The sequence below is a fragment of the Seriola dumerili genome, unplaced genomic scaffold (genome assembly GCF_002260705.1).
Source record: "Seriola dumerili isolate Sdu_G_001 unplaced genomic scaffold, Sdu_1.0 BDQW01000321.1, whole genome shotgun sequence".
Taxonomy (NCBI): domain Eukaryota; kingdom Metazoa; phylum Chordata; class Actinopteri; order Carangiformes; family Carangidae; genus Seriola; species Seriola dumerili.
In genome coordinates, this window is record NW_019174576.1 from 3,744,633 (window position 1) to 3,772,049 (window position 27,417).

Below are 27,417 nucleotides of genomic sequence, written 5' to 3' on the forward strand. Positions count from 1 at the left end.
CTCAGACAGGCTGTTATTTTGGACAACACACTGTGTCTGGGAACTTGGTCTTTCTGTAACAACTCTATCCCTCCATTATCCATGCCACGTCACAGGGGGACTGGAGCTAATCCCATCTGACATTTAGGGGAGGGCTGGGTACTCCCTGGACAAGTCGTCACTCTATCACAGGGCTAACATACAGACACAACCATTAACACTCACATCCACACCTACGGGCAATTTAGTGTGACCAATTAACCTAACCTGAATGTCTTTGGATAGTGGGAGGAAGCCGGAGTAGTCGGCGAGAACCCACAAAGACACAGGGAGATCATGCAAACTCCACACAGAAACTGTGCAGTGCTAACCACTGCACCACCATGCCGCCTGTGTTATTAGTCACAACTTTAAATTTTACGCAAGCAATACAGTATTGCTCAGTAAGCACCATTGAGCACCATTTAACTTTAACTTTCACTGTATGTTGTCCTTTGCACTTCCTGCAGTTAGAAACTGTCTGCAAGCATATTGGGGTATAGGTCATGCAAGCAGAGCAGTATCACTGGAAAGGTTCAGGGTTCAATAACTGCAAGGATATCTGATTATAAATCAAGTCTCATAAAAGTGGCCTCTGATGCAAAGTCATAGGGTGAGGTAGAGCATATTATCCATGTATGATTCCACAAAATATAAACACTGTCAAATATAATAATTTGTTAGTGGTTGAAGCTCATTCTCTGATTTAAAACACATCAGAGGGACAAAAGCACAACTGTAATTAGTTGTAATCAGGAGTGTAACTAGAAATAATAGTCACTATATGGCAGTGGCGTGCAGTAACTTTTACAGATAGGCAAGCAGACTTAAACAGACCTTTTTATAACAGTAGCAGTAGCAAGTCTCTCCTCAACTCAGGGCTGCCTGTCTTTGCTGTGCTGAAAGTCTCCCTGCTGCATCTTGCTGTCCTTTGCCTCGACATCCTCACCTTTTACTTTCCTGGCTGAACAAGTATTAGGGTTATTCTTATGAACCAACACTAAACATATCAAATGTGCAGTATAGAGGGAAAATATCTAAAAATCACTTCTATGAAAAACATTTACCATTAACTGACAATGACACACTCCAGTGACAATTCGGAATCCTGCATTTTCCAGCCTCAGTGTAACCTTTAACCATTACCATTTCCCATACACAAGTCACAGAAGGTAGATTTGCAGAAACTGAAGGAAACAGTGGTCACACAAACATTTATCCTCATCATAAAATAGGGTTACGTTTTCCATACTTGTAACACACTCCCTAGCTCTACACCACAGTACAAGAACAATGCTGTGTCTTCATTTCCATGTCTTTTACATGGATGGTAACCTGGAGAGGATGCTGGCTTTATCCTGTAGACATGTAGATTTACCCTCAGTTGTTTAGCCCAATATCATGTGTGTATTTGTATATTTAAGACCCTTTACACAGGGTTAGCAAGTCTTTTCAACCAACTCCTGGAGCTAACGTTAGCTTAAGTAAGTGGTTTTTCATTTGTAATGTTAGTTAGTTAATGTTACAGCAGACAAATTCTGCCAGCAGCACTTGCCTCTGCCATGTTTTGCATTTTTATTGGTTTTTCCATTTGTTGCTTTTTGTGAAGCACAATGAAACTTGATGTTGCAAACAAATAAAGATACTATAATTATTGTGTATTGTAATTTTTAGGATGCACAAGACTTAGTTTACTGTGTTTATGTATGTCATGCACAATGTCACATTCATATGTAATGCATGCATGTTCCCTCGTATCTCACAGGCTACACATTTTGAGTTCTGTGCTTTGTCAAGAATATTAGTAGAAGAAGGAGCTATGTGACCTTGAGAATATCAGGTATGTTTCTTTTCTTCAGCTGAGTGGTTTATTTTGAAAATTATATATGTAACATGTATAATATATATGTATATGTATGTATGTATAATATATATATTACACACACAAACACATACTATATAATCAAGGTTAAGCAAACACATCACGGGTGAGATTTAGTCGCATGTAATCATTAAAGATTTGATTTTATGACCCAGCCTGCTGATTTTTTTTTAAGCATTTTATTTGTGAGTCCTGATTATATTTAATGATAACGGAATAGGGTGTGGCTGCTTTTACTTGAAACCAAAACCCACAACTATGTTTTCTCTGCAGTTATGGGGAAAAAAAAAGTATGCGGCGCACAATGTAATCCTTTACAAATACCAAGTCCTCGCAAATACCTGTCTGATTTTAGTTCTTATTGACTGAATAATTTTGAGAGCGTATTAATAATATTTACAATATTTATTGTTTTTATTCCAACAATGTTATAATGAACAATGAGAAAATGTCTGTGAGCCCCTACGTGGGTGTCAAAAGAAGGTGTCATAGATTACTATTCACATGCTATGGCCAAAAATAAATCTGTAGATGTAGGCAAGTTTTACTGTTCAAGTTTAATCTTGCACCGGGTGATCAACCCTTGTTCCTGATACTGAAATAGCAGACAAACTGCCTGAGGAATTTTTAACGTCTTGGAAAGCCCGCGTAGGCACAGCGGGCTTTATTTCAGCAGGAAATAGTGGGTTAACAACCTGTTGTTCTAGTTTTAGAAATGACAAAACTCACAGACACAAAGACAGAATACATTTTTCCCATTAATTGGGCTTGTAAGCTTTCCGAGTGTGGTAGTATACAGACCGATCCTTCAGTACAGCAGTGCCATGTCAGGTATATGTGTGACGTGCCTTTCCTCAGGTCACTTTCACTTTTGGTTAAACTACGCCTACCATGTCAGGTAAAGATGATGAAACTGCTGACTCTTACAGCAACCAGAGAGTGAGAGAGAGCGAGGGAGAGAGAGAGGGAGAGAGTGCAACAGAACTGTGAAAACAAAGAAGAGACTTGTTGCAAAATGGAAACAGTTTTTATTAAAGTTTCATCCCAACAGGTGATAAGTGCCAAAGTTTACAGGAGGTAGCCACATTGTACATTTCCTGGACTAATTATACATTGTCATATCAGCTTGTTTTTTTTTCACATATACAGTACTACAGTAGCTCTTTTGTCAGAAAGTTTCAGTCCATTTTGCACCCATTTAAACCATCACTGATGTTTATTGATCCATTATTTGAGTAATTAAAAAACTCAAATGCTAAGTTCCTCCTTTTAAAAACATGATTTCTGTGTAAATTATTTATAAAATATTTTTATTTATGATATAGTAGAAATCAAAACCCCAAAACCAACCAGTTCAATCACTAACAACACTGAATATGACATTGCTTGTAGTTCAATACAAAACAATACAATGTGCCTCACAGCATACTTCCAAAGTATTATTCCATCATTATTGCAACATGGCTTTTCAATGAATCAGTGTATCATAGCTTAACTGATGTATGAAGTATGAAGTATGTACAAAGAACCTCAGCTTCAGATCAGCACTTGGTTTTTATAGCTATAGCCATACTTACACACACACACAAACATGTGACATATTAAAACATTACAAAGTGATGTGAGCAGTGTGTGCGCAGATACAATCAAAAGAGTTAAAATTTCCACTTCATCCGTCTCCTCTCTGGTCTTCACAATGAGCTGTCTGTGTGTCTGTGTGGCTGCAGCATCAAATTTGTCTGCCATGTGTTTAACTCTCTAGAAACACCAGTTCAAGAAACAGGAGATAATGTCCAGTGGCATGTTAGTCATAGAAAAAAAAAGCTATTGTCACCGTCATTGCTGTGGTAAACGGCAATAGTCTGGTAATCCATGTGAGTTAAACACAGTTTGAGCTGTTTGGTAGCCACGCAGCACAGAGGAAGTTTATGAGACTCAGATTGGAGCTTCACAGGAGGATAACTGCACCAAAAACAAATACATTCATTTGGTACTACACAGCTTGGCACTGTTAAAGTGAAATAAATAACTGAAGATTATAGTATATTATCTATCTACACAGGTGACAAATTAAATGAAAAAACAGAAAATGCACCCATCCAAAGTGCATGAGGGGTCACTGAATGGTTTGATGAGTATGAAAATTATTCAAATCATAAGCTATGACCTTCACAGTCACCACAACCCTACCTAGTTGAACACCTATGGAAGAAACTTTATGGTGTTTTTCCTTCAATTTGTCACCTGGCTGTAGCTTTATATTATAATTTAGAAGGCACCTGAGGCTTTAACACCCCTTCACAAGGGTGTAGGTACATTAGTTGGGATAGCATCCACTTCAGTCCTCACTCAACTTTGACAAACTATACATTTTGCGAATGCATAAAACTTCACGATTTAAAACACTTTTAGATCCCAATATCACTGCAATAACAGTTGGTCATTATGTAGCAGGAGTGCACACATAACAGAAAAGATTGATAAAGGAAAAGAAAAAGTACCTTTCTAAATGTGGTTCAGAACCGCTCAGACTAATTTTAATTTAAACTTTAAAAAAGCTCCCCTGTAAAAGGTCAAGTACAATAAGTGTAATCAAAAGTAGAGCTGAAATGATCAGCCCATTAATCTATTAGGTGATCATCAGAAAATGAAAAAGCCATTTCTCAAGAAAAAACACAACTTCTCAGTATTTTCTGATGATTTATGAACCCAACGCTTAAATGGTAATCAAGAAAATAATCGGCTGATTATTCAAATAATATTCAGTTGCAGCCTAAATCAAAAATTTAAAAGAGTAACCAATGTCTTGTGCACAAAAATGGGGGAGGGTGTCTTGTTAAAGACATCTACAAAATGAGATTGTCAATCACCAACACCAAAATCAATCAAATCATTTTCTTTCACCCAAGAACATGTGCAGGCTGTTGCTCACAGTCAAACTAGCAGAGGCACAGCTCCCTTGGTCAAGGTAATAAACAAAATAAAAAAAGAGTCTGTCAACACAAGTCATGTCATTGGTGTGAGTTCTGCTTAGTGTATTTGTTCTCACAATGGTGCATGAACACAAGTGCTGAGGTCCCTTCCTCATCCCAGTCAGGTTTGTCTTTTTCTTCAGGGCACGTTTATTGGCCCTCATCAAAAATCACACTGCCTCCCCAGCAGATATGTCAGGCCCACAGATACCTCCAGAATCTTGAACTCGTCTTTGGCATACAAGTGCAGACTTGCCTGGTCCTTTGCCCTGAGGTAGGCTATGCTGTTGAGCCCCTCGCAGACCTTTTCTGAAGCTTGCAGGGTGAAGGAGCTGACAGGGGTTTTATCCGTCACCACCTGCAGCTGCAGCATCCCAGTGGTCTTCTCTCCGCCAAGGCTTGTGTAACACAGGTCTATATATAAAACATAGGGTCCAGTGCAGTTGACATAGATCTTGTCCTTCTTCTCGCCAGCCACACTCATCATATTCATGCTTTTAGTGTGCTTAAACTGCAGCGTTGCATTGCCTGAGATGGCTGGAAGGTGAAAGGAGGAATGTGAGACAGAAAGAGTGAAGTGATAGAAAGTGAGAAAAACACTTGTTTAACTTGTTGTGAAACTTTTTTCAATATGAGTGTTTGACAAAGAGATAAAGATCAAGTCAGGAAGTAATTTTTTTTTTTTTTTTTTGGGGGGGGGGGGGGTTACTCACTTGCAATGGCACCAAATTGTATGTGTACATTATCCCCAGATGCCTGTTCAGAGAAAAACACAAACATTAGAGAACTGGTAGCATTCATCTTTCCTGGTTTTAGTCGGTCTTCACTGTCATTATGACTCTGACATTATGAATGCTGGTGTCTTTTGAAAGGTCACACAGCTCTGCTATGTGATCCCTTCATGTTCAACTCTGGGAAGCACAAAGCTTGTTTATTTGATATGGTGGTTAAGTAACAAGGTGTGAAAATAGTCAGGCTGATAGAAACTAGGGAAAGTCTCAGTGGGTGATTAATAACTGTAGTGAGAGTAGCACTGCAGCAATAAACGACACAGCTTAAATGTAGAACAAATGTTAGTCACTAAAATAAAGACTATACAGTAACTGTGCACATAGGTCTATGTAGATTATCAGTCATTCAGGTCATAGGATATTTGGAGAACCTCTGCACACCCAATCCTGCTGCCCCTGACTTATGATTACTGTCATTTCACTGAAAACCACAAGTAAAAGTAGCTTATATGAGGACAGTCAGTTACTTTGATATGATCACAGTGAAAGGACCAATGTGGCATCTTGTCAGTATCTGTTTGAATATGAACCTACTGTACTGCAACAATTATCCTGCAGTGATGCTCTCCAAAGAAAGGACAGTCTTTTCTGTATCAGAAAGCTTTCTCACAGGGGAAAGACGTTCATGCTTAAAATTTTGTATCTACATGATTGTATCACAACGGCACAACTGAGTTTTACTAAGTAATCTTTTTGATGACTAAATTACCTATCTCAGTGAAAGTAGAATAAAAAAAATAGCATAAATTAATAAAAAATCAAAATATAGGACAAGAAAGACAATTTTTAGTACAAAAAACAACAGCCCTCATAACTTTCTAGCATTGTTATCAACTGGTAATTGAGGATTTTAACAAAGTCAAGTGGTGTTCCAATTTCAAAATGCAGGGTGTTCTTTGCTTCTGTAGTCTCATTTTAAAATGATGTCGATCATACAGTCTGCAGCCTTCTGTCTATGACCCAGACATTTCCTCAGACAGTATGAATGAAAAAAACACAGCTGCATTGAGGGGGAAGTTTCCATACTATGTATTAAAAAGGAGGGGGGATCAGGTCTTCTAAAGTTCATCTGAGGAAACTCATTGTAATGGCAAGTTTTAATTAAATAAAATGAATAAAAAAAATTTAATTGAGATATACTTGTTCAGATTTTGTGTACATTCAATAAATATACCCTGATCCAACAGCAGTGATGTATTTGAGTGTATTTGGTCAACTTTATCAACATTACATAGACCTTTTAAAATCCCCACTTCACTTGATGGCAAGTTGTATCAAACGAATGTAAGAAATAATACTTGTTTTTCTTAAACCATTCAAACTATACTGTATGTTCATAATAATGAACAGTCTGCATTACTGCCAGTCACTTCTTTCTTGATAGTACATTTACACTCAAATTCCAGATTACTCACCCGCTCCTGATCCTGAACGCCCCAGTAAACGTAAAGAGTGATGAACAGGCAAGCGGCCACCAGCACGTTTTGCACGGCAACGACTACCGCGAGCTTCCTCGCGCGCCACTCCCGGTGGACCACGCGACCTCCCTCAGCATCCATCCTCCTGCGGTCCATCAGTGCTCTGAACGCCCTGCAGGAGCTCAGCGAGGCTTTTAACGCGAGTGGGCAAGATGAAAGGAGGGGAGTGACTGGAAAGACGGCGCTCATGATCTACACTTTATTTTGTTTGTGCCTTTGTGTGGGTGGGGGGTGGGGTGGGGGGTGGGGGGTGCTACACACACATAGGTTGCATGCGCGCACACGCGCGCGCGCACACACATACACACAAACCGTGAGACAGAAACAGGAGTGAAACCAGCGCACCGGGACCTGATTGGCTGACTGTTACACTCTCTGTGCTGCTGGTACACAAGCCGAGCAGTGAAACCTTCCCACATCACAATGTACGCTGCAATCACTGTCATGTTCCCATAATATTTATCAGGGGGTGTAGGGAGATATTTGAACCACAGCTTATTTCAAGGAAACCAACGACAAACTGCTCATGTGACCATACATATTTGTTTTGTTTTGTTTTGTTTTTATATTGCTTCGCTGCATTCTGAGACAGGCGAAGCCCAAATAATGAATGGAAGTCTTTTCAGCAGCCAACTGTTGAGCAGGAAACATGTTGGCTACTTTAACCTCTTAATTGTAACAATACCGATGTTCCCCATAATGCTTAAAGCCCTGACGCTTCACAGACTTAAATGGCATCCCCTCCTAAGTGAGGCCGGTGATATGGTGTAAAGAGGAATGCCATAGCCGCAGGCTTTTGTGATATATGACGTTACGTTCAGAGGACGCCAAAACGTGGCATGGGTTTGGGACTTTTGCTTTTACATTTTTTTGTATTGCCTCATTTCATTCCTTAGCCTATTAAAAATAAATACTAATATCGGATAAGATCTGATGAAAGCATATTTGGAATTCATCCTCATACAATGACAGGACAAAAACCTACGCAGTTGTGCCTATGATTTACCAGTCAGCTGTGTTTACACTCAGCCGAACTGTGGGTAATTCCCTATAGAAATGCGGACTTCACGGAACGTGTTTATAAAGGGCCCAAAAATGCTTACCAGAGAGCCCTCATGGCCTTGGTGTATTTACAGTGGGACCGCCCTAAGCCCTCGTGGACTTAACCGGAACACGCCCAAACTGAATAGTAATAATAGACATATTGGCCAACACGCTTTTTCAGTTTCATGCCAAGAGCTGAATAAGGTCAATACTAATAAAGTCCAAAGAGTTGAAGGGAAACAGTTAGCCTGTGTTTGACCGAGGATAGCAACACGACAACAATCAAATTATGATATTTTAACCTGAGAGCTTTAGATATGTGATTTTAGACCAAGCCAGGCTATTTCCTGACCCAGTTTCCAGTATTTATGCTAAGCTAAGAGAGCTATCAATCTTCTCATTGACAAGCAAGCAAATAAGTGTATCTTTGAAAAGGTCAAACTATTAATTTGGACAACATGTAAGCGTGCTATCAACTGACATATTCAAGGTATTAAAACAATACCCCATTTCAGTTTATATTTATCACCCATATTACTATAAGCTAATCGCCCTACAGCAAACTGTGGCCTCTGGTGGCCCCTGAGGGTCTGGAGCAGTTGTTTGGTTGGTAATCCTTTCTTGCATCAGTTGCTGACCTTTTATCTGTGTTTTTCTCCACAATACCATGCATTTTGTTTGATTTTGTCCATAAGAAGGTTACTCAAGCGAGTCACATGGGTGACTATTTAAAGGAAAAACTAGAAAAATGTGCAGGGAAGTAGGATGACAATGCCCCCACCCAAAAGGGCATGGGGGGTGGGGTGGGGGGGGGTGTCACTGAATGGTTTAATGAATATGAAAATAATGTGAATCATATGCTATGACTTTCACAGTCTCAACCCAATTGAACACCAATGGAAGATTTTGGACTAACTTGTTAGACAGCGTGCTCCATCACCATCATCTAAATATCTTTTGGAAGATGTGTTCAGGTGTTCATCTCTCCAATGGAGTTCAGAGACTTGTAGAATCAATGCCAAGGAGCATTGAAACTGTTCTGGCAGCATGTGTTGACCGAACACATTAGACACTTCAGTCTGTGCAACACATACACACACGTGTATATATATATATATATATATGTACATATACATATATATGTGTCTGTGTGTATGTGTATATTTAGAGAGAGAGAAAGAAAATGAGAGAGAGAGAGAGAGAGAGAGAGAGAGAGAGACAGAGTTTGTAGACATTAGTGTCATTGCCTCACTTTGAGAAGTGTGTGTGTGATGTACAGTGTGTTTTCGGTAGTGACTCAACACTCACCGTGTCATACTTTACAACTTTGCCTTCATCTTTATCTTCCTACACAGTTTTTGATATTCCTGTAATAGGTGATGGGACTTCTGCAATGCTTGTCACATTCACTGGTGGGTTTGCAATGGGCTTTATCATGCTTGTTGCTACACTGCCCATCCCAATAATGATCTATAATGATCTATAACCTACATAAATTATCCTAGAGGGACATCTAGTGTCTACAATAATGGGTTAATAGTACTATTGTGGTATTTTTGGTGTACTTTTTTCCATTTTGTTCACTGCTTCCCAGAGGGGAAACAGAAGTAGAAAAAAAAATCCTACTAAAGAGATTTAAGAGAGGAGAAGAAGTTACTGACAGTAATAAAAGCTGTATGAGTGTTGTATGGCATGATGGCAACTACAGAGACACACATCACAATAATTAATTCTGCGCTATTTCCAAAACACAATAGAAAACATCAGAAAAGCAAATTCATTAATTAATTGATTTGTCCTGACATGCCCCAACATGACAAAAGCAGTGTTTTTTTCTCAAAGTTTCAATGTTTTGCTACACGTCCCAACAAAAACACCTGCTTAGCTTAAACGAAACAGCTGTCCTATATCATCTGAGGTGTTGCACACATAAACACAGGGGAGGCTGGATGTGACAGCAAGACAAGCAGGCAGCTGAGAGTGAACATCTGCATGTGGGAAAGGGGGGGGGGACCAGCCACATGGTTTCACAATTACATTTCTCCTCTGTGGGTGTAGCAAACACAACACAACACAACTCACTCAAACCAGAGAATAAGAGTGTACACTTTATAACCGTGATACCACTACTACCAGTGTTAACAAACCTGATGAAGGAAATGTCAAGTGATAAGGACAAACTCCTGTGGTGACAGATGATCTGTAACAGAAGCACATGGTAAAATGGGGAATCCCATCACCAGAAGTACTGTAACAACACTTAGATCTATTCACAGGTCAAAATTATTGATTCAAGGAATACGGAGTTATCAGATTTAGAGGGCCATTGTTTTTTTTTTTGTTTGTTTTTTTGGACAAGCTGGGTATTTCAGTTTAAGCAAACATTAACATAAAGAACCGAGCAGCAGAAGAGTGAGGAAAGTTTTAGTTTGTGGAAGGAAAGTCTTATTGGGTTAATCATCAGCAGCCCACACACATCCTTTTACAAACCATTTGCAACCTGATTATGCGAACATGATGTGAAAGAAGTGGCAAAAGCAAAACCGAGGTTAAACGTTTGTTCACATTGAACATAAGGATCAGACATGTTGTGTCTGTTTGCAGTTCAGTTCAGTCTGCTTACAGCCAGCTGCTCTTAAAGTCTCTACCACACTGGAGGATCAGACCTCAGCTGGATGTTTCAACAGGTGTGCAAACCACAACTGAAAACACCTCCTGAAAGCACCTTAATAATCATAGTCTGTGTCAAAAGAAAAGTGATTATTTTTGTTTCGATGTGCAAACTGTACTGGTCCTGGCTCCACGTCACTGATATCTGCTTAAATATCGAAATAACCAAAATGCCTCCGACCTCTTATCAAAGTTGCGGCCAAGTATCACACAGTGAGACTGACCCTGGAATGCAGCTTTTTGAGACAATCTCATGTAATGGCAACAAGTGTAATCCCACTGGCACGGACTCAGTTGTTTGCAATCACACCTTTTACTAATATGTGACTGAAAAGAGCTACTGTTGTCTTGAATATGAATGGAATTTAGGCATTGAAAAGTGATTCAAATTTGGAAAAAAGAAAAAAAACATTACAGAAAATGAGACGAGGAAAGAGGAAAACTAAAACTAGTTATCATAAACTACAACCAGTGTTTCCCAGATATGACCTGTAATGCTTCTCAGATCAAATCTGAAAAAGATAAAAATATCTGAGCAACTAAAAGTAAGAATAAAGTGAAAGTCCCTTCCAACATGAAGATAGTAGCACTAACAACAGCAATACCCATCTTAAAACAGCTGCTGAGCTTTTAAGTGGTGAATACATAGAAGAAAAGAAGGCAGAGTGAGAACCACAATGAAATAGATCATAGTTTAATGCTGAAGATGAACCCACACACCTGACCTCTTTGTCCCCCCACTTCAAGTCTGTCATGTCAGTAGCCTTCTAATTTCCGGCACAATATGGAACGCACACACGCACTCTCACACACGCACTCTCACACACACGCACTCTCACACACACACACACGCACACACACACACACACACACACACACACACACACACACACACACACACACACACACACAAGCTTATTTAATATTATTATCCAGAAATTTATATTCTTTTTTCTCATAATTCTATGTCACTACTTAGTTAAATATGTACACACTGATGGGGTAGGGCTGAGTTGATTTTCTTCTTTTTCCAGTCAAAGTTAAATTTCAGTTCAAGGAGGAAAAAAAAAAGGCATTTTCAGTTCTATAACGTATTTTCAGTTTCTTGGACTGTAAGCTCCAAACAGCCTGAAACAGCTGTACAGTGTCTTCCATACAGATGTTGGCGGCTCATTTTTTTATCTTCCCTCCTGCTCTTTTGAGTGTCTGCATCTCTCCAGGCTCCATCTCTTCCTCTTAGCTGAATTCTAAGAAAAAACTGGACCGGGAGGGAGGATCTGGCACATGGCAGGAGTGTCGTCACAACCAGTAGCAGTAGACGAGGGGGGTTCTTACAGCAGATACTGTTCTCTAGTGCACAACAGTCCTGAGAGTATGTTTTTATAGCTGAAAAGTGACACAGTTCCAACACTTTGAATTCATTGATTCTTTTTTGAGAACCAGTCTTGTCAGAGTGACAAACAAGGAAGGAACAAGGGCAGAAGAAATGCACTTGTCTTTGTTCCACCCTGCTGATCCATTTACTCACTGCAGCTCTTTTTCTTTAACACCAGGGCTGATCCATTTGGTCAGTCACCTTCCATGTCCCTCTCCTCTTCTCCAGGCTCAGGAAGTGAAGTCCTGGTTGTTCCTGTTTTTTTGCCGTTTTCTCCTCTCCCTTATTTCTAGGGATGCGGCAGGTTCATTCGGTCCTCTATTAGAGTGTTGTCCGGGCCCTGCGCTTCCATGCACTGCTTAACAGTCGCTATGACTCCGGACAGACGCCTGTCCAGGGCTGCAAGGTGCGGGTCAGCCAGGACCGGGTGGATAGGGTCGAATGCCAGAGCTTGCCGCATTGCTGAACTCAGAGCTCCACTTCTCAGCAGGTTTAACCTGTTCCATGTGGACACACGAACCCTGACAGATGAAACATGCGACATATTATAGTTAAAAAATGATCAAAATTAGAAGAAAATTAAGATTTGACAGTTTGAGTACTCACATGCAGCACTGGTAGAGTGGTGCGAGGATGCTTCGTTCATCCAGAGCTGCATTCCCACAGCTACACGATAAAAAAAAAAAAAAAAAAAACACACACACACACACACACACACACACACACAAATTACAACTAAAAACTGAAGTAAGGAAACTGGAGCTGGAGGCCTGTCTGCGCTGTGGTTAAGAGAAGCCATCAACATGCATTAGCCACACTTTGCTGGCCATGGCATTGCAGAAATCAACTGAAGCAGAAGAGGGTTTTTCTTTCAGCTGTCCACAACCGAGCGTGGATAGCGTGTTTGTTATAACAGCAATTTCCCTGCTACCTGATCTACTCTCCTGAGGAGTCAACAAACTTTCAAACTGCTTCTGGGACAAACTGAAAAAGTAGTACATTTTTATTGCAATTAACTGTTGCACTGAGCTTGGTAAGAGTGAATGAAACAGTATCTTTTTACATACAGTATATTGTCAATGCAGCAGACCTCTAGTTTATGTTTTGTGGTAACCGATTAACTCAAGATGGAAAATGAAATGGATTGAGGTCAATTACTCACAACTTCCTCAATTATCACTGATCAAAATATTGCTCACCCTTTTGCAATTCATCGTGGGAACCATCAAGGTTGCCCCCCCCGTTTCTGTTTGCAGTTATCTGTGAACCATTGGCTGCAAGACAGACAGAACCATCCAATATGTTCCACTGACATGTATAGATATAAAGGTCTCCTTGTGTTATAGGCTGATGACATACTTTGATACATCTCCATCCCACAACTATGCTGGTCTCTCAGGATTTTCTCTCAACTGGGAATGGATCAATGCCAGTTTCTGCAGGGGTTAATATGACTTCTTTACAGTCCATTACTTAAAAAAGAAAAAAAAGCTGAATAACTTAAACATATCTTGGTTTGAGTGTGACAAGAAATCCAGATGACCTCCTTCGATTGAATTGGCAAGACAAAATTGAACTACTTAAATGTAATATTGACTTTTGGAAGACTCCTCTAATCTCTTAGGTCTGGAAGATTAATGTAATCAAGATGATTGTACTGTCGTGCTTTCATGTTTTATTGCTTGATTTTACTTTAAGCAACTGGATTAATTTCTTATACCTTTTGTCTGGAAGTAATACAACCCTTAGAATTACTAAAAATACTAAAAACCACAGGATGCAGATGGTTTTAACTTACCAAACAACAAAATGCAGTATTCCTCATATATCCATCCTTACATGGTGGCGGATGATTACTCATTCACCACTTGCTTTGTAAGAAAGCTTCCTTGCCTACTCTCCTCAACAGCCCAACTGCAGTTCTAAAGACATATTTTAGTAACGGCTTTGTATTTTGCATTATGCTTAAAAATCTGGAAAAAAATTATAATACAGTATATTAAAGCAAATCATTCCTGGCCTGAATGATAACACCTGGAAACAGAGGTATCTGTAATGTAGGTGACCTATACATTAATGGGAACAGTTACAGGCTGCTTACAATATCCCTGCATCAAGTTTATCCAGATATTTAGAAATTTGAGACTATGTCAGGAAGCATGTGCCTAATTTTGAAATCTTGGACAAACATTAGCCTCTGGAGGGATTATATGCATTTGATTTCATTACCTGCAGGGCAGTCACCTCTTTTGTTGTTCTTTATTGGATCCTACATTACAGAACTTTAATGAACACAGCAGGACTTTAGCAGGCATGGGTTGACTAACTGAACGTAGAATTAAATGACGAGGGATGAGATGAATGTTTAAAGAGTATACACAACTGTTCGGCCCATGTCAGACATAATCTTATACACTTCAAAGCGTTACAAGTAAAACGAGTCTGTGTCTTAACATACTGTGTCACAGTGTGCGCAGTATGTTGGTTTGTCAGCAGCAGACAAAACATCTCTACAGAGGGTTATTAACACAGCACAGAAAATCATCTGCTGCTCTCTTCTTTCAATCCAAGACATGTCCTGTCCAGAGCCAAAAACATTGTCAAAGACTGTTCTCACCCTGGCCACCACCTGTTTGACCTTCAGTCGTCAGGTAGACGCAACAGGTCATTAAAAACTCGAACCACCAGACTCCTAAACAGCTTCTATTCCCAAAGGCCATTCACTACTATTTATTATTAATTATTTAAAAATAATTGTTTGTCTATACTTGTGATTTAGATGAAGATCAGATCATTTCTTATGACCAATTTATGCAGAAAACCAGGTCATTCCCATTTAATAGACATTTCCAGCCACATTAAAGCAGGAGACAACAGTTTGTCTAAAGGAATGAATTTCCTGAACACCAAGAAATGACTTCAATTAAGTCAATGAAAAACTGATGATGTCAGTTTTGGTTTGTTTTCAGTTGATTGTCCCGACCTAATTGTAGTATGAAATGACACTGACTGGAAGGAAACAACTAAACTGTTGGAAGCAGTGAGCAAGAATCTTGAAACCCAATCTCAACCTGAAAAACTTAACGAAATTGAGCTGCTCAGATGACTGTAATACCTCTGTTTTTGTTATAAAATATATTCAAAATGAAAATGATATAAGTTCAGTAGTTCAGTTGGAAAAACAGCCATCAAGCAGACAGAAAAGTTTCCACTGACTTCCACTGATCATTGAAAACAGAATAAGTTCAAAGACGGCATTAACGGCTCAGTGTCCTCACTTCATGGAAGTGGCTGCTCCCATGACTCAGCTTAGTAAGTAGTTTCAATGGCAATAAGTGAGTTCTTGAAAATGATGATCATGCCAGAAAATGTCAACATAAACTGTAATTGAAAATGAAAATGAAAATTAGACTTCAAATATGAGATGAAAACTGAACTTATTAAAAATTATCAGAATGTTGTGCTGATGAGACAAAACATGTTGTCTGAATAAAGTGCAGAGGTTTCCACTAAATTCCCCCTCCTGCACCAGAGTGGTTTAATGAGTCCAATTTTAAAGGGGACTCCCAATGAATCAAAGTCAATTTAAACAGTGACGAATTTTCCAATTTCAGGAAAAAAACCTCAGAGGGTGTTTTTTATTCATCTTTATGTTATAGATCATTTATTATTGTAACTGTGTTTATGAAATCTGCTGGATATAAACAACTAAATGTGATTCATGTCTTGTTTTTTAAAAAAGAATAATAATAGTAATACTACTACTAAAGGACAGAAAAAGGATTTTGATAGTTAAAATCCTTCAGTTTATTGCTCACCTCTTTGCATTGTCGAGTAGGATGAGCATGCTGGCACCGCCGTCATCCTGGAAACTCTCATAGTGATGTCGATCAGCATTTCCAATGAGATAATCAAATATGGCCGTATCTATGACGTCTAGCAGCCTTGGCCCTGCATCATATGGAGGCATTTTCTTCACTGCCTCGCAGTAACTCTCATCATACTCCCACCTGGATGTTTAAAACACATGCAAATCCATTACAATCCGGTCAAAATCTACCATGTAGGTGGTGTTTGTTCCAGTGTCTGTTGAGAAAGTAGAAATGTAGCCAAAATTATGGCTACATTTGGCTGCCAAAATTATTAAAAGTGTTGATGCTGATAAAACATGACGGAAAACCTATGAGCTGGCATTTATGTATATGTATGTCTGCATGTTTTCTGGTGCGTTTGTGTCTGTGTGAGAGAAAGTTTAATTCCTTGATTACAGGTTTACTCTGTTACTTCTGTGCCTTTATTGTTATCTTCGTTCTACAACTTGGACGTCCTCCCTGCAGTCAGCAGTGGCTACTGAGTCCTACTTGTCAGTTTTAACACCACAATATTTATAACAACATCAATCTTAGTCAACAATCTGGTCTCACAAATAGGGGGCACAAATAAACACGTACTTGGCCTGATCTCAAAAGTGAGAGCGACAATTCCAGGATCCTACCTTGCGTAATTGGATAATCTTACATAATATTTCATTTCTGGACTTAAAGATGAAACTGAACTTCTGCAATTTAAATCTGACACTGTCCAGATGTGAGGGGTCATCACTGCTGAGCTAAGCAGGTTTCCCGTTAAACATCTAGTGTGTGCACAAATTCAGCTTCTCGCCATTGAGAAGTTGAAATAGATTTTTTTTTTTTTTTTTAAGTGAAAACCTGTCAAAATTCACTCTTAAATTATTTTGCATAGTCAGCTTTTGCTTAATATTTAACGACAACTGAGTGAGTGTGAAATGTCATGATCAAGGCAAATTCTCTGTGATGAACGTGAACGTTTTATGAACCTCCGCTCATGTTTTACAACAGTTTTACGGCACGCCGCATGACGTCTCCATAGACACAGCCGAGCTTGGCTCATGCTTGCGGTTCAGACGGCAGAGACGGTACAGACGCATCTACTACTGCTGAAGCCAGTTCGTTTGAGCAGTTGAAGCAGGTTGAAGTGAAGACTCAGACGAATTATATTTATATACAGATTTTAAATGTACCTCATTTCTGTGATTCTTCGGTGGTATACAATAATTAATTTAGTTTGGGAGTGGCAATGATTTGGGGCTGGTGATGGATGGGTAGAAGGAGGTTCTATTGAAAAAGAATATCTGCCTTTATTTTTTAAAAAACGGAACAAATGAACGTGAACTAGTTCATTTTACTCTGTATGAACTGAGCTTTGAACTAGTTCTTTTTAAGTGTGAACTGGCGCAACACTGGTATGGGCTATGTCTGCCTCATAGTTCTTTCCATATTGGAGGGTGGATACTGACGGGCTGGACTATATGTTGTGGTCACACAGCACTGTCTGGGATACTTGATTGGGGATTTTTTTTTGTTAGCTCTCAACAGTAGTTCTGCAATCAGCGATTTCTGCATGGCTCTCAACAATGTGTGAGAGCGACAATTCCAGGATCCTATCTTGCATATTTTGATAATATTACATAATTTTACATGTCTGCACTTGCAATGCAACTGAACTTCTGCAATTGAAGCCTGATGATGTTCATATCGCCCATTGTGAAGCATCATCACTGCCGAGCTAAGCAGGTTTCCCGTTAAACATCTGACATCATCAGATGTGACAAAAAGCTGAGTTTGGTTTTTTTTGGGGCAATTTCTGCCTCACAGTTCTTTTCTATAGTCATGTAAGCCTACTCAAATTAAATCTGAGACCTTGCACTTTAATGTGGTATCTATCATTTTATTTCAAAGTGAATGTGCTCAAAGTGAAAATAAATAAGTGTGTATGTGTGAAACCGCACCCTGTACTCCTCCTCAAATGACATTGCAACCTTAAAATATGCCAGCAATTCAAAATGAATCAAAACACTGATTGCTTTTTCTTCAAGAAAAAAGTCCTGCATGAAAAATCCTACTTAAATAAAAGTGCATTAGTATTAGCAGTAAAATGTAGTGTAAATATAAAAGTAAAAGTACTAGTCTGGTCCCTTTGAATGATACATTATTATAATCGTCCAAAATATATGGCTCCCACAAAAAATTACTTGTCCAGTTTATGAGGCTCAGTTATGATTAAACAGACAACAAAGGTAACACTTAAAATGTATTATTGCTGTTCCAAAGGGCACGGTGAAAAGTACATAATTTAGGCGAACCTAAATTATGTGCTGGTGTACCTAAATTAAAATGTTAGGTTAGGTTAGGTTAGGCTTAACCATCACGTTTTCACATACTGGAGCGCTACTTCCTAAGTAAGGTCCTAAAACCTGCTCTGCTAGGTCAGTGGACCTCTTTCATGATGCTCAGGAATAAAAAGTAATTGATAACATTTTATCTTATCTAATTTCCACATAATTTCAATTAAGTTTCCTGGAAAGAACAATGCAATTTGATACTTCTTATGGGGAAAAAAGGAATGTCCTTGAAAGAAAAGCTCAATTTAAACTCAAGGAAATGCTATTAGTTTATTATTGGAAACTTGCTTCTTCATTTATTGAATTGCATGCTTGTCTGTAGACAAAATTGCAGTGCATTTTTAAAATGCAAAAAAAAAAAGGTATATAGCTTCAGCTTTAACATATGAAATGGTCAAACTGATGCATTTTGTCGAACTTTGAGCCCTGATGAAGACCTGTAAAAGATCAAAACAGGAAGTATTTTTCATTATAATCAACTAATAAATTGTTTTATTAAAAAAAAGAAACTACTGAAATGAATTACTGGAATTTGCATTGAAATTATGTATTAATAAACTCAAAGTTACAGACCAAGGATTAGTAAAGGAGCCCAAATAGAAATGATCCTTGGTATCCCAATTGTCCAAATTAGTTTTTTGTTTTTTTTTTATATTTCTGAGTGATTATTGTAAATGTACTGAATATTACATGTAAATAATTAATGCTTTGTTTGTGATGACAAGTTTGCTTAGTTTCAACACAGCCATAAATTGTCTTTGTCATCTTACTGTCATCACTCAGGATATCCAAGATCTGAGTGGTGAGGAAACTCAAGTCTCTCACTCGCTCTGGTTGCTTTCTCTCTAGGTCATAGGGTAAATGTTCTTCAAAAGTATAAGTATATTTCAGCGCTTAATTGACACTCACCTCCCCCTGCTATGTTCACCCTCCCACCCCAGGAAGCTTTTCTCAGAATAAACATGTAAGAGTAGGTGGGGCGTCATTGCACTTTAACAGCAGGAAACAACAAATCAGACTTTCTGCACCCCCTGACAATAAAATACCTCCATGATGGAAAAACTATTTATGTTCAGCATTTGCACAACATTTCCATTTCCTTCTGTTATTTATCAAACACAATAATTTTTTGACTTTGAAAACTAATTAAACAACTGTAAAGATCATTTCTGGACTCACGCGACACCCACCTGGCCAGTTTCCCCTCTCTGTACGTGCGTCCCCAGGGATGTCTGTGTTTCTGCAATGGCCAGACGTCTGGCAGCCAAAGGGTTAATGATCCCTCCATTATCTCTCCCTCCGCACATGCTGGCTCGCTCTCCCGACAGTAATAACACTTCCCATAGAAACATGTATTATTACCTGGAGAGAAAGTAAAAAATGGTACCCATGAAAATAAATCTAAATGACTATGACGTCTTATCAGTAATGATGAGATATGACAGGGATTCGAACATACCTCTGTAAGGAGGTACAGTATGAAGTCATCTGCCACATTCTCTCAGAGAAAAGACTCAAGGAACGTGAAATGAAAGAGCGCGTCCCCATTCCCAATCACACACACTCAAAACGCCCCATCAGAAGATAATGACTCAGAAACAGAATACACACTGACTGTTTTCATCAATACATCTGCCTCACGTGAACACCCAGATGTAGTCCTTACACAGACGACACACACACACACACGCACGCACGCACGCACGCACACACACACACACAGTTCAAAAGCAGATGATCATCCTCTGAGGGTCAAAGATATCACTGGCCACCTGTGCTTTCTGTTCTCATGACATTTCACATTTTCACATTTTCAGATCATGTAATGTAGACCATAATCATGTTTTATTCCAAACACATCAACAATTCATTAACAAACCTTTTATTTGATAAAACAATAACAAAAAAAGCCCATTAACAGTCTTGATTGTCCTAAGAGATGTTTGTATATGGCTTATTATACCTTATTTTTGGTCACATTGATGCATTCATTTTTACATTTGAGAGGTTAAAAACAGCAAATGTTTTGATTGCTGAAATAATAAATAAATTATGAAAACAGCCACTGATTAATTTCTGTTCAATGACTAATTGGCTCATCAAAAAACACAGCACACAGGGCAGATTCTTAGGATCTGTTTCATAGACAGACTTAAATTACTGCTGCATGGCTGGAAAATCATTTCAACAGCACAACATAAAACTTTTGCACTGCACCACAGAGAAATGTGTGAATACAGGTAGAGAGGAGAAGAGTGCTCATTTAAACTGTGTGAACACAAATGAGCTAGTCATGAGAAAAGAGCTGGAAACAAAGTTTTCTATTACATGACCTCAAACTCTTTAACTCTGGAAAATCTAAGGTTTCTTCAATAAATCATGGACTTATTGTGACCTTAAATGCACAGTATCAAATACAGTCAACATACCCACAAATTGTTGTCACTTTAAATGTCACTTAAACAGAAATAAAGATATAGATATTATAGAGAGATCTTCCAACAAAAATGGCAAGAGGGACAGTCAGTCATACTGAAAGTATTTAAACTGAACTTTAACCATGTTGAGGCTTTTACTTGAGCAAACTAAGTAACAAAATCCAACTTACTTTAATAAGGAGAAAAAACAAATTACTTTATTTTCTTGCTATGAAATAAATAACCTAACCAGGGTCCCTCTTATTGTATAATGTTATGTCATGCTGCAACTAATACGGTTTTATCCAAAAATCTGAGACACTTTTTGGACCCACTGTTTATCTCATACATTAGTTTTCATCATCTGTGAGGCAAAGAAAGTTCACATTACTCACACTGGATTTGAACCCACATATACACGATTACACTGGAGAGCTAACAAAGGTTATCATGTAAGCGTCTGTGTTTCACTGCTGCTCCACAACATGCTGCCAAAAGATCTACTTTGCTTTATCTATTGCACTGATATATAGTATACATATAGTATACATGTACATGTATGTATATGTATATATGTATGTGTATATGTGACCTCTGGTCCTGTTTACTTGTATAGCTTTAAAAGTTTTTGGTTCACCCACATTACAGAAATCCTCATCGTCAATCATTAGAATAGTCTGTTTTCAGGGGGACTACTTTCTTAGTAGAAAGTGCTTTCATTGAATGCAGAGGACACTTTTCTGGAGAATATGTTTCTGTTGCAGTTAGCGTTATCCACCTCCGCTGTGGTTTCATTGTGGTGATGACAGAAATTTCAGTCATATATTTCCAAACCAAAGCTTTATGTATAACTAAATTGAATCTAGTGGTAAATCTTTGTATTTGGATCCTTTGCAAGCAGCACTTTTGACTCATTCCTCATTTAACATCTCTGTTGAAAACTAATGATACATTTGTGTAGCTGCTTATGCTACTGTGGTAGTGGGAAGTATTCTGTCCACTGCCTGTAAACCACAATGGCAAAGGCCGTTAGTGAGATGACTCAAACACTGATTGGCAGTAAGTGACAGACAACACAAGGCAACTTACAGAATATACATTGTATGTGTGAATGCAAACAGCAAGAGAATCAGCAAAGAAAAAAAAAAAAAACTGACACACATTTATAACAACATGGGCCAACAGCATAAAAAATGCAGCAGCAAAGACGAGCAGTGGTCACGCTGACTTTAACCCTTAATAGTGACTAAAAGACACCGTAACAGCGGCATAATGTAATGTTTATTCATTACTACTCTGTACCATCACAACATTAATCTCTGTAAGATTGTGCTCCCCACACTCATCTACTGAATACATAGAGATTTAGTTTTTTCAGGTCAGACCTGGTCCAACTGATGAAGACAAGCCCTCAACATCCATTTATATCAGTAAAATATTGCAGCAAGCAGCAATTTGCTGGTTCACACCTTTTTGCGCTCAACAGAAAGAAGCCGCTCAATCGCGCAAAATTAAGGCTGCAAGCAGCAAAAAAAGCGAGTTTCAGGCTTCACAAAGTCACCTCAGCTACTTTAATTCTGTTTAAAAAAAGAGAGAGTGAGGCCAATCACACACTTTCATCATCATCATTTAAACACCATCATCATAATGCAGGGCTGAACGATATGCAAAAAAAAAAAAAAAAAAATCATATTGTAAATATTTCGACAGATGTTGCAATTGCGATATGAGTCACAATTTCAGATGGAATGGAAATTTCTTTTTGGAAAATCATTTCCTTTTCACTGAGAAAAAATATATATGCTATATGCTATTAAAGTGATAAATTTCTGCGGCAGACCACCAATCAAATGTGTTGCCATTTGAGACAAAATGTGACTCCAAGGAGCAAATTCAGCTAACAGTAACTGTACAGTTTTTATCACTCACATGTATGGTGACCTTATGGGATAGTGTAACATGCATTTCATTACCTGCCACCATTTGTAAGCTCATTCTCATGTATAGCATCTCTATAGTGCTTTTCAAGTTGTTATTATTTTATTTGCGCAACCAATAAACAATATGCTAACGGTTTGTTTTTTGTAAAAGCAGTCTAAAATGCTCGTGTTGGTGAATTTACACTCAGATGTGCGCAGTATTTCCCTTACATGTATTCTGAAAACGTGTTGCAATTACTTTTCAGCATTCCACAATTCATTTGTCAAATCTTAATTTAATTTGAAGATATTTTAGAGAACAGTAATTGGGTATTTTTTAAAACACTCAAAATATGTTCACCATGTTCCATCCAAAAAATGGTATCACTAAAATAAAGCCATAGTTTGTTTTATAAATAGTAGTAATAGCATTAAACGTTCTGAAGAATCAAGTCAGAACCTATTTATGTGTATATTAAATACTAATACCTGACAAATGAAGGACGGTTATTGAATTGATAAAAGTAAATAAATAAATAAATGTAAAAATCTAAAATGTGAAAAATGAAGTCCTGCTTCTATTGATATGCAACATTTCCCATTATAGCCATATACACCCAGAGATATTTAAGGGAGAGCTACCATGACATAAACAGTATAGAAAAATTTCAGATGGTAGACATATTCATACTGTCATATTGTCTACCCTTATGAGAGCTTGACAACTCAAAAATGATGACAGAATTGAATCAACACCTCTCTAACACAGTCCTACAGGAAAACTACAGCGATTAAATATTACACAGCCATAAAGTTACTGGAAATCGAAAGAGACAGATAAAAAGAGAAGAATGGTCAGAATCAGAGAAGGTCAGGATACAAGTAACAAAGGACTGAATTTCAGTCCCTGGGAAACTCTTAAGAAATCTGAATCCTACATTTCCCAAAATGCAACCAATAACATCTTTGCATTAAAACCTCTATACTTAGTAAATCCCCTTGTTTTTCCCCATGCCTACAGCTTCTAGCACACCCAACAGATTTCTATAATTAATCTATAGGTTCTAGACCAAAGTTTATGACATCAACTGAGGTTGTTTTCTCACACTATAGACAGCTCATCCAGAATGCATTACATAACTGTTTTTCACATGTTTAGTGGTAGAGTCCCGATGACTGACAACCTGACCTTTAAGTGTAAAAATTGCTGGACTTTCCCTTTAACAAATGTAGTGCTTATTGCAGGGATAATGCATTCAGTTGATCATTCAGTTCCTGAGTTGCACTTTTCCTGAGTTCAGGATGCTTAGCTTCTCTGTCTTTGATAGAAAACAAACAAGAATCTATTGTATGCATTATTTTCTATTTCTATCTACTCTGACAAATGTGTCTGTGAGAAGCATAACCTTGACCTGATGTGAAGATACTGTGTTACTGTATAGTTCCACACCCTAACCAAACAAGACTCGGCAGGGTGTATCCTGGTCTAATGTGCTGACTGATAAAGCCAGAAAGAAAAACACCAGAAAGATGAGTGAGACAGGAATTGAGAATATAACTGACAAGTGAAAACTGAGATAAGAGAGAGATAGAAAGTGGACAAACAGGTCAAAAGAAACGGAAATAATCCAGAAAATAACACCATTGGAGGAACGAGAGAGAGTAAGAGAGAGGAAGAAAGAGTAGACCGATACTCACCCTGCATGAGGAAGGTGCTCAGCAGCTGGTCTGTGGCAACAGGTTTAATCTCTGTTCGCAGGTTGACGTATCGCCCCACCACAAGAGGCGCTCTCCTGAAACCCAGTATCCTGCAGAGTGGACAGGAGATGATACCAGACAATTATTACAGTTCTGCTCCATTGACAGATCAGAGTCTGTAAGAATAAACTTCAGACACTAAAATAGCAATCCCTACACACCTATCCAAGTGAAAAGCCGCCACCTCCGCGTTGTGTCTGTCATAGCCAGCGTATGGCTCGCCTTCAACAACATAGTCTCTGTTATATCTGAGGAAAGGTGGAAAGAACAAAACTAAGAAAGCTGAACCACTCTTAAGCACAAAATACATGTGTGCAATCTGATTTTTAACACTGCTGACCTTTTGGGTTTGAACACCACTTTCTGTCCCCCATCCAGCACCAAAAGGGCTTTGAGCTGAGTGCCCTTATAACCCACATCTGCCCGTTCTATCCTGGAAGTGCTGAGGGCAGTGAGCACAGCAGCCAGCTCTGGGGTCTCCTCAGGGTACACCTCTCTCGGGCCCACCCACTGGCTTGCAATCTCCCATGGAGACTGGAGGGTGTGGGTGAGGCGAGCTCCGCGGGACAGAGAAAGGCCAGCTTCCATCTGTTAGGGTTGAGTGATAATTACAGTGTGTAATGATAAGCACGTCTGCAAATGCTCTCAAGCAGACTGTAACTTTATACCAGTTGCAACTGGAGTATTACATATTATTATTAGATATAACTACTTAATTAGTTGTCCCAATCAGAGAGTGATTTTTTTTTTTTATATACACATTTTGAAACAAAACTCAACATAGAAAATGCACCCTGACCTTACGGAACGCTCTGAGGTCCCGTCGGCTGGCGGCAGATCCTTCACCTCCATCCAAAAGGAAGATTTTGGCCAGGCCCAGCAGGAGGAGCACGGCACACAGCACCACCATGCGCTGTTTGAGCTTCATCTCCACACCGACCGGCCCTGAACCCCTCCTCACACGACGCTGTTTGTTTCCCCCGCTACGAATCCCCCTCACCCCTGATGCATGGCCCCTGTAACTGCCCGTCACCCACCCACCTGCTTGGCCTCGACAGACTGTGGTGATGGAGCTACTATCTGAGCAAACAGGCACCAGTCACCTGGAGAGAGAGTGGGGAACATAAATAACAGAAGGTTGGGTGGGAAGGGGAGAATGAAGAGAACAAGGAGAGGGAAGAGAAAGAGAGCAAGATAAAAAGTGTACTGTCAATAATATGTGGAGAGGACACTGATTGATTTGCTGTCCCTCTTGCTTGTTTCCCCTCAGGGTAAATGGTGACCCAGTACTGCAGCAAAGCTGAAGCCTGTCCAGCATTTGTAACTACATCAGGATGTCACAATCTGCCCTGTGTACATGTGTGTGTGTGTGTACATCCAAAAGTACGCCGCACCACAAAACATGTACTGTGCAAAATGGGGAGCGAAGCCTTGGCTGTCACCACAGTTTAAACAGCCCTTAACTGTATGTGCAGCAAGAGTATAGGCTGGGCTGTGTTAAAGCGGAGGGGCCACATTTACAGCATGCAAACTTCTGTTTCACTTAATAACACCTCTTCTTCTCCAACACTGGATTTGGGTAAAGGAGAAACTTTGTCTTTTTATTGACCCTGGCAGTTCCCAGTGAGGGGGCGATGAACATGTAGTCCTGCTGTGGTGGTGGTGCGTGGTGTGGTGGTGGTGGTGGGGGTGGGGGGGGGGTCAGGTGAGGGGGTGGCCCTAACACAACCCTCTGCCTTCACGGTCCAACCTTGCTATAGAGAGAAATGGCCTCAGCCTGTGTGATGTTCATATAATTACGACACCTCATGATGAATTAATCCGCCTGTTAAAGGCGGGCTGAAACATGGGGCGCTTGTGAACACATCACGGCAGTAAAATTAACACACTGCCACGTTTGACTGACGGTAAACGGACTCTGCCCTGGTGAACGTGCGTTAGCGGTATTATTGTCAAAGCCGTGATAACTAACCATCAGCGACCTGAAACGTTACACACAAAGGTTCATCTAGTGTTGATACAGCTCAGCCTTCACAGGTTTGGCCACGCAGGCAGTCACTTCTTCTACACAATCGGTCTTTCATGATGTTGCTGCCTTTTTTCCCCCTAACACTAGTGAGAAAACAGTCAGATCTGACCGCAGTAAAACCAGCTAAAAGCTCTGGATGACAGCTCCGTTTAGATACCTCCTACAATGATTATGCTGGGGTTATTCAGGTCACCATATCTGCAACGATGTGGTCACATCCATCTCGACAGGGCTAGCTGCTTAGCAAACCACTGTACACCTTGCTCTGTAGGTTAGCTAAAGCAGCCAGCTAGCTTCATACAGTACGTCGTCTGTTGTGTTTACTGGCTGCCGACCGAGCTGACTTACCTTGTGACCATATGCCTTTCACCGGAGACAAAGTAGCTTCAAGTGTCTGTAAAGTCCTGCGAAATGAAAATTAAATATAATAATTTATCCCCCTGCTAAAAGTCACGGTGGTTTGTCATTTTCTCAATCCCCTCGGTAGCTCCCTTTCCTCCGCCCTTTTCCTTCGATTCCCTCTCTGGCCTGCCGTGTCCACTTCCTCCCCCTGTAGGTGCTCCACGTCGCCACCAGGTGACAGTGTTACACAACGTCCCACACTGAAACTGTACTGATGAGTTAAGAGATAAAGGCCTCCTACTTTGCGTTTATTAGCAGTATATTAACATTTAGTTGTAAGCAGATATGACATTTTTAGGAACTTCTCCTATGAAGACGTAGTTTATATTACTATAGTTGTGTTTTTCTATATTGTCATCCATTAGCTGTTTACGGAGGAGTTATAGTTGTAGACAAATACATTAATAAACACTTATATCAACGTACAGCTACAGCTAAATTACGGGTTATCTAAAAAAGT

The 27,417-nt window shown here is 39.3% G+C and overlaps 1 protein-coding gene across 3 annotated transcripts; it reads right to left on the minus strand.

Moving 5' to 3' along the window:
- Nucleotides 1-5,585: 5,585 nt before the first annotated feature.
- fam20b (FAM20B, glycosaminoglycan xylosylkinase) lies at nt 5,586-25,476 on the minus strand. 3 transcript variants are annotated; one of them, XM_022759397.1, is made up of 8 exons: nt 25,326-25,476; nt 24,867-25,114; nt 24,688-24,774; nt 24,467-24,576; nt 19,623-19,794; nt 16,049-16,240; nt 10,333-10,385; nt 5,586-5,628 (listed from the first exon to the last, which is right to left on the minus strand). In XM_022759397.1, exons 1-8 carry the CDS (start codon nt 25,452-25,454, stop codon nt 5,615-5,617), a joined length of 1,005 nt encoding a protein of 334 aa, XP_022615118.1. In that variant the 5' UTR covers nt 25,455-25,476; the 3' UTR covers nt 5,586-5,614. The 3 variants fall into 3 exon arrangements, with proteins under 3 accessions (XP_022615118.1, XP_022615117.1, XP_022615116.1); XM_022759395.1 differs by lacking the exons at nt 5,586-5,628; nt 10,333-10,385 and adding exons at nt 11,751-12,751; nt 12,837-12,896; XM_022759396.1 differs by lacking the exon at nt 5,586-5,628 and having other exon boundaries at nt 9,998-10,385.
- Between the last annotated feature and the right edge of the window lie 1,941 nt (nt 25,477-27,417).

Coding starts and splice junctions, on each gene's coding strand:
- fam20b (XM_022759395.1), bottom strand. CDS start 25,454: ATGAAGCTCAAACAGCGCATGGTGGTGCTGTGTGCCGTGCTCCTCCTG. Junction 24,577..24,687: donor GCGGCTTTTCACTTGGATAG/GTGTGTAGGGAT, acceptor TCCACTCTGCAG/GATACTGGGTTTCAGGAGAG. Junction 19,795..24,466: donor GAGCACCTTCCTCATGCAGG/GTGAGTATCGGT, acceptor CTTTCTCTCCAG/GTAATAATACATGTTTCTAT.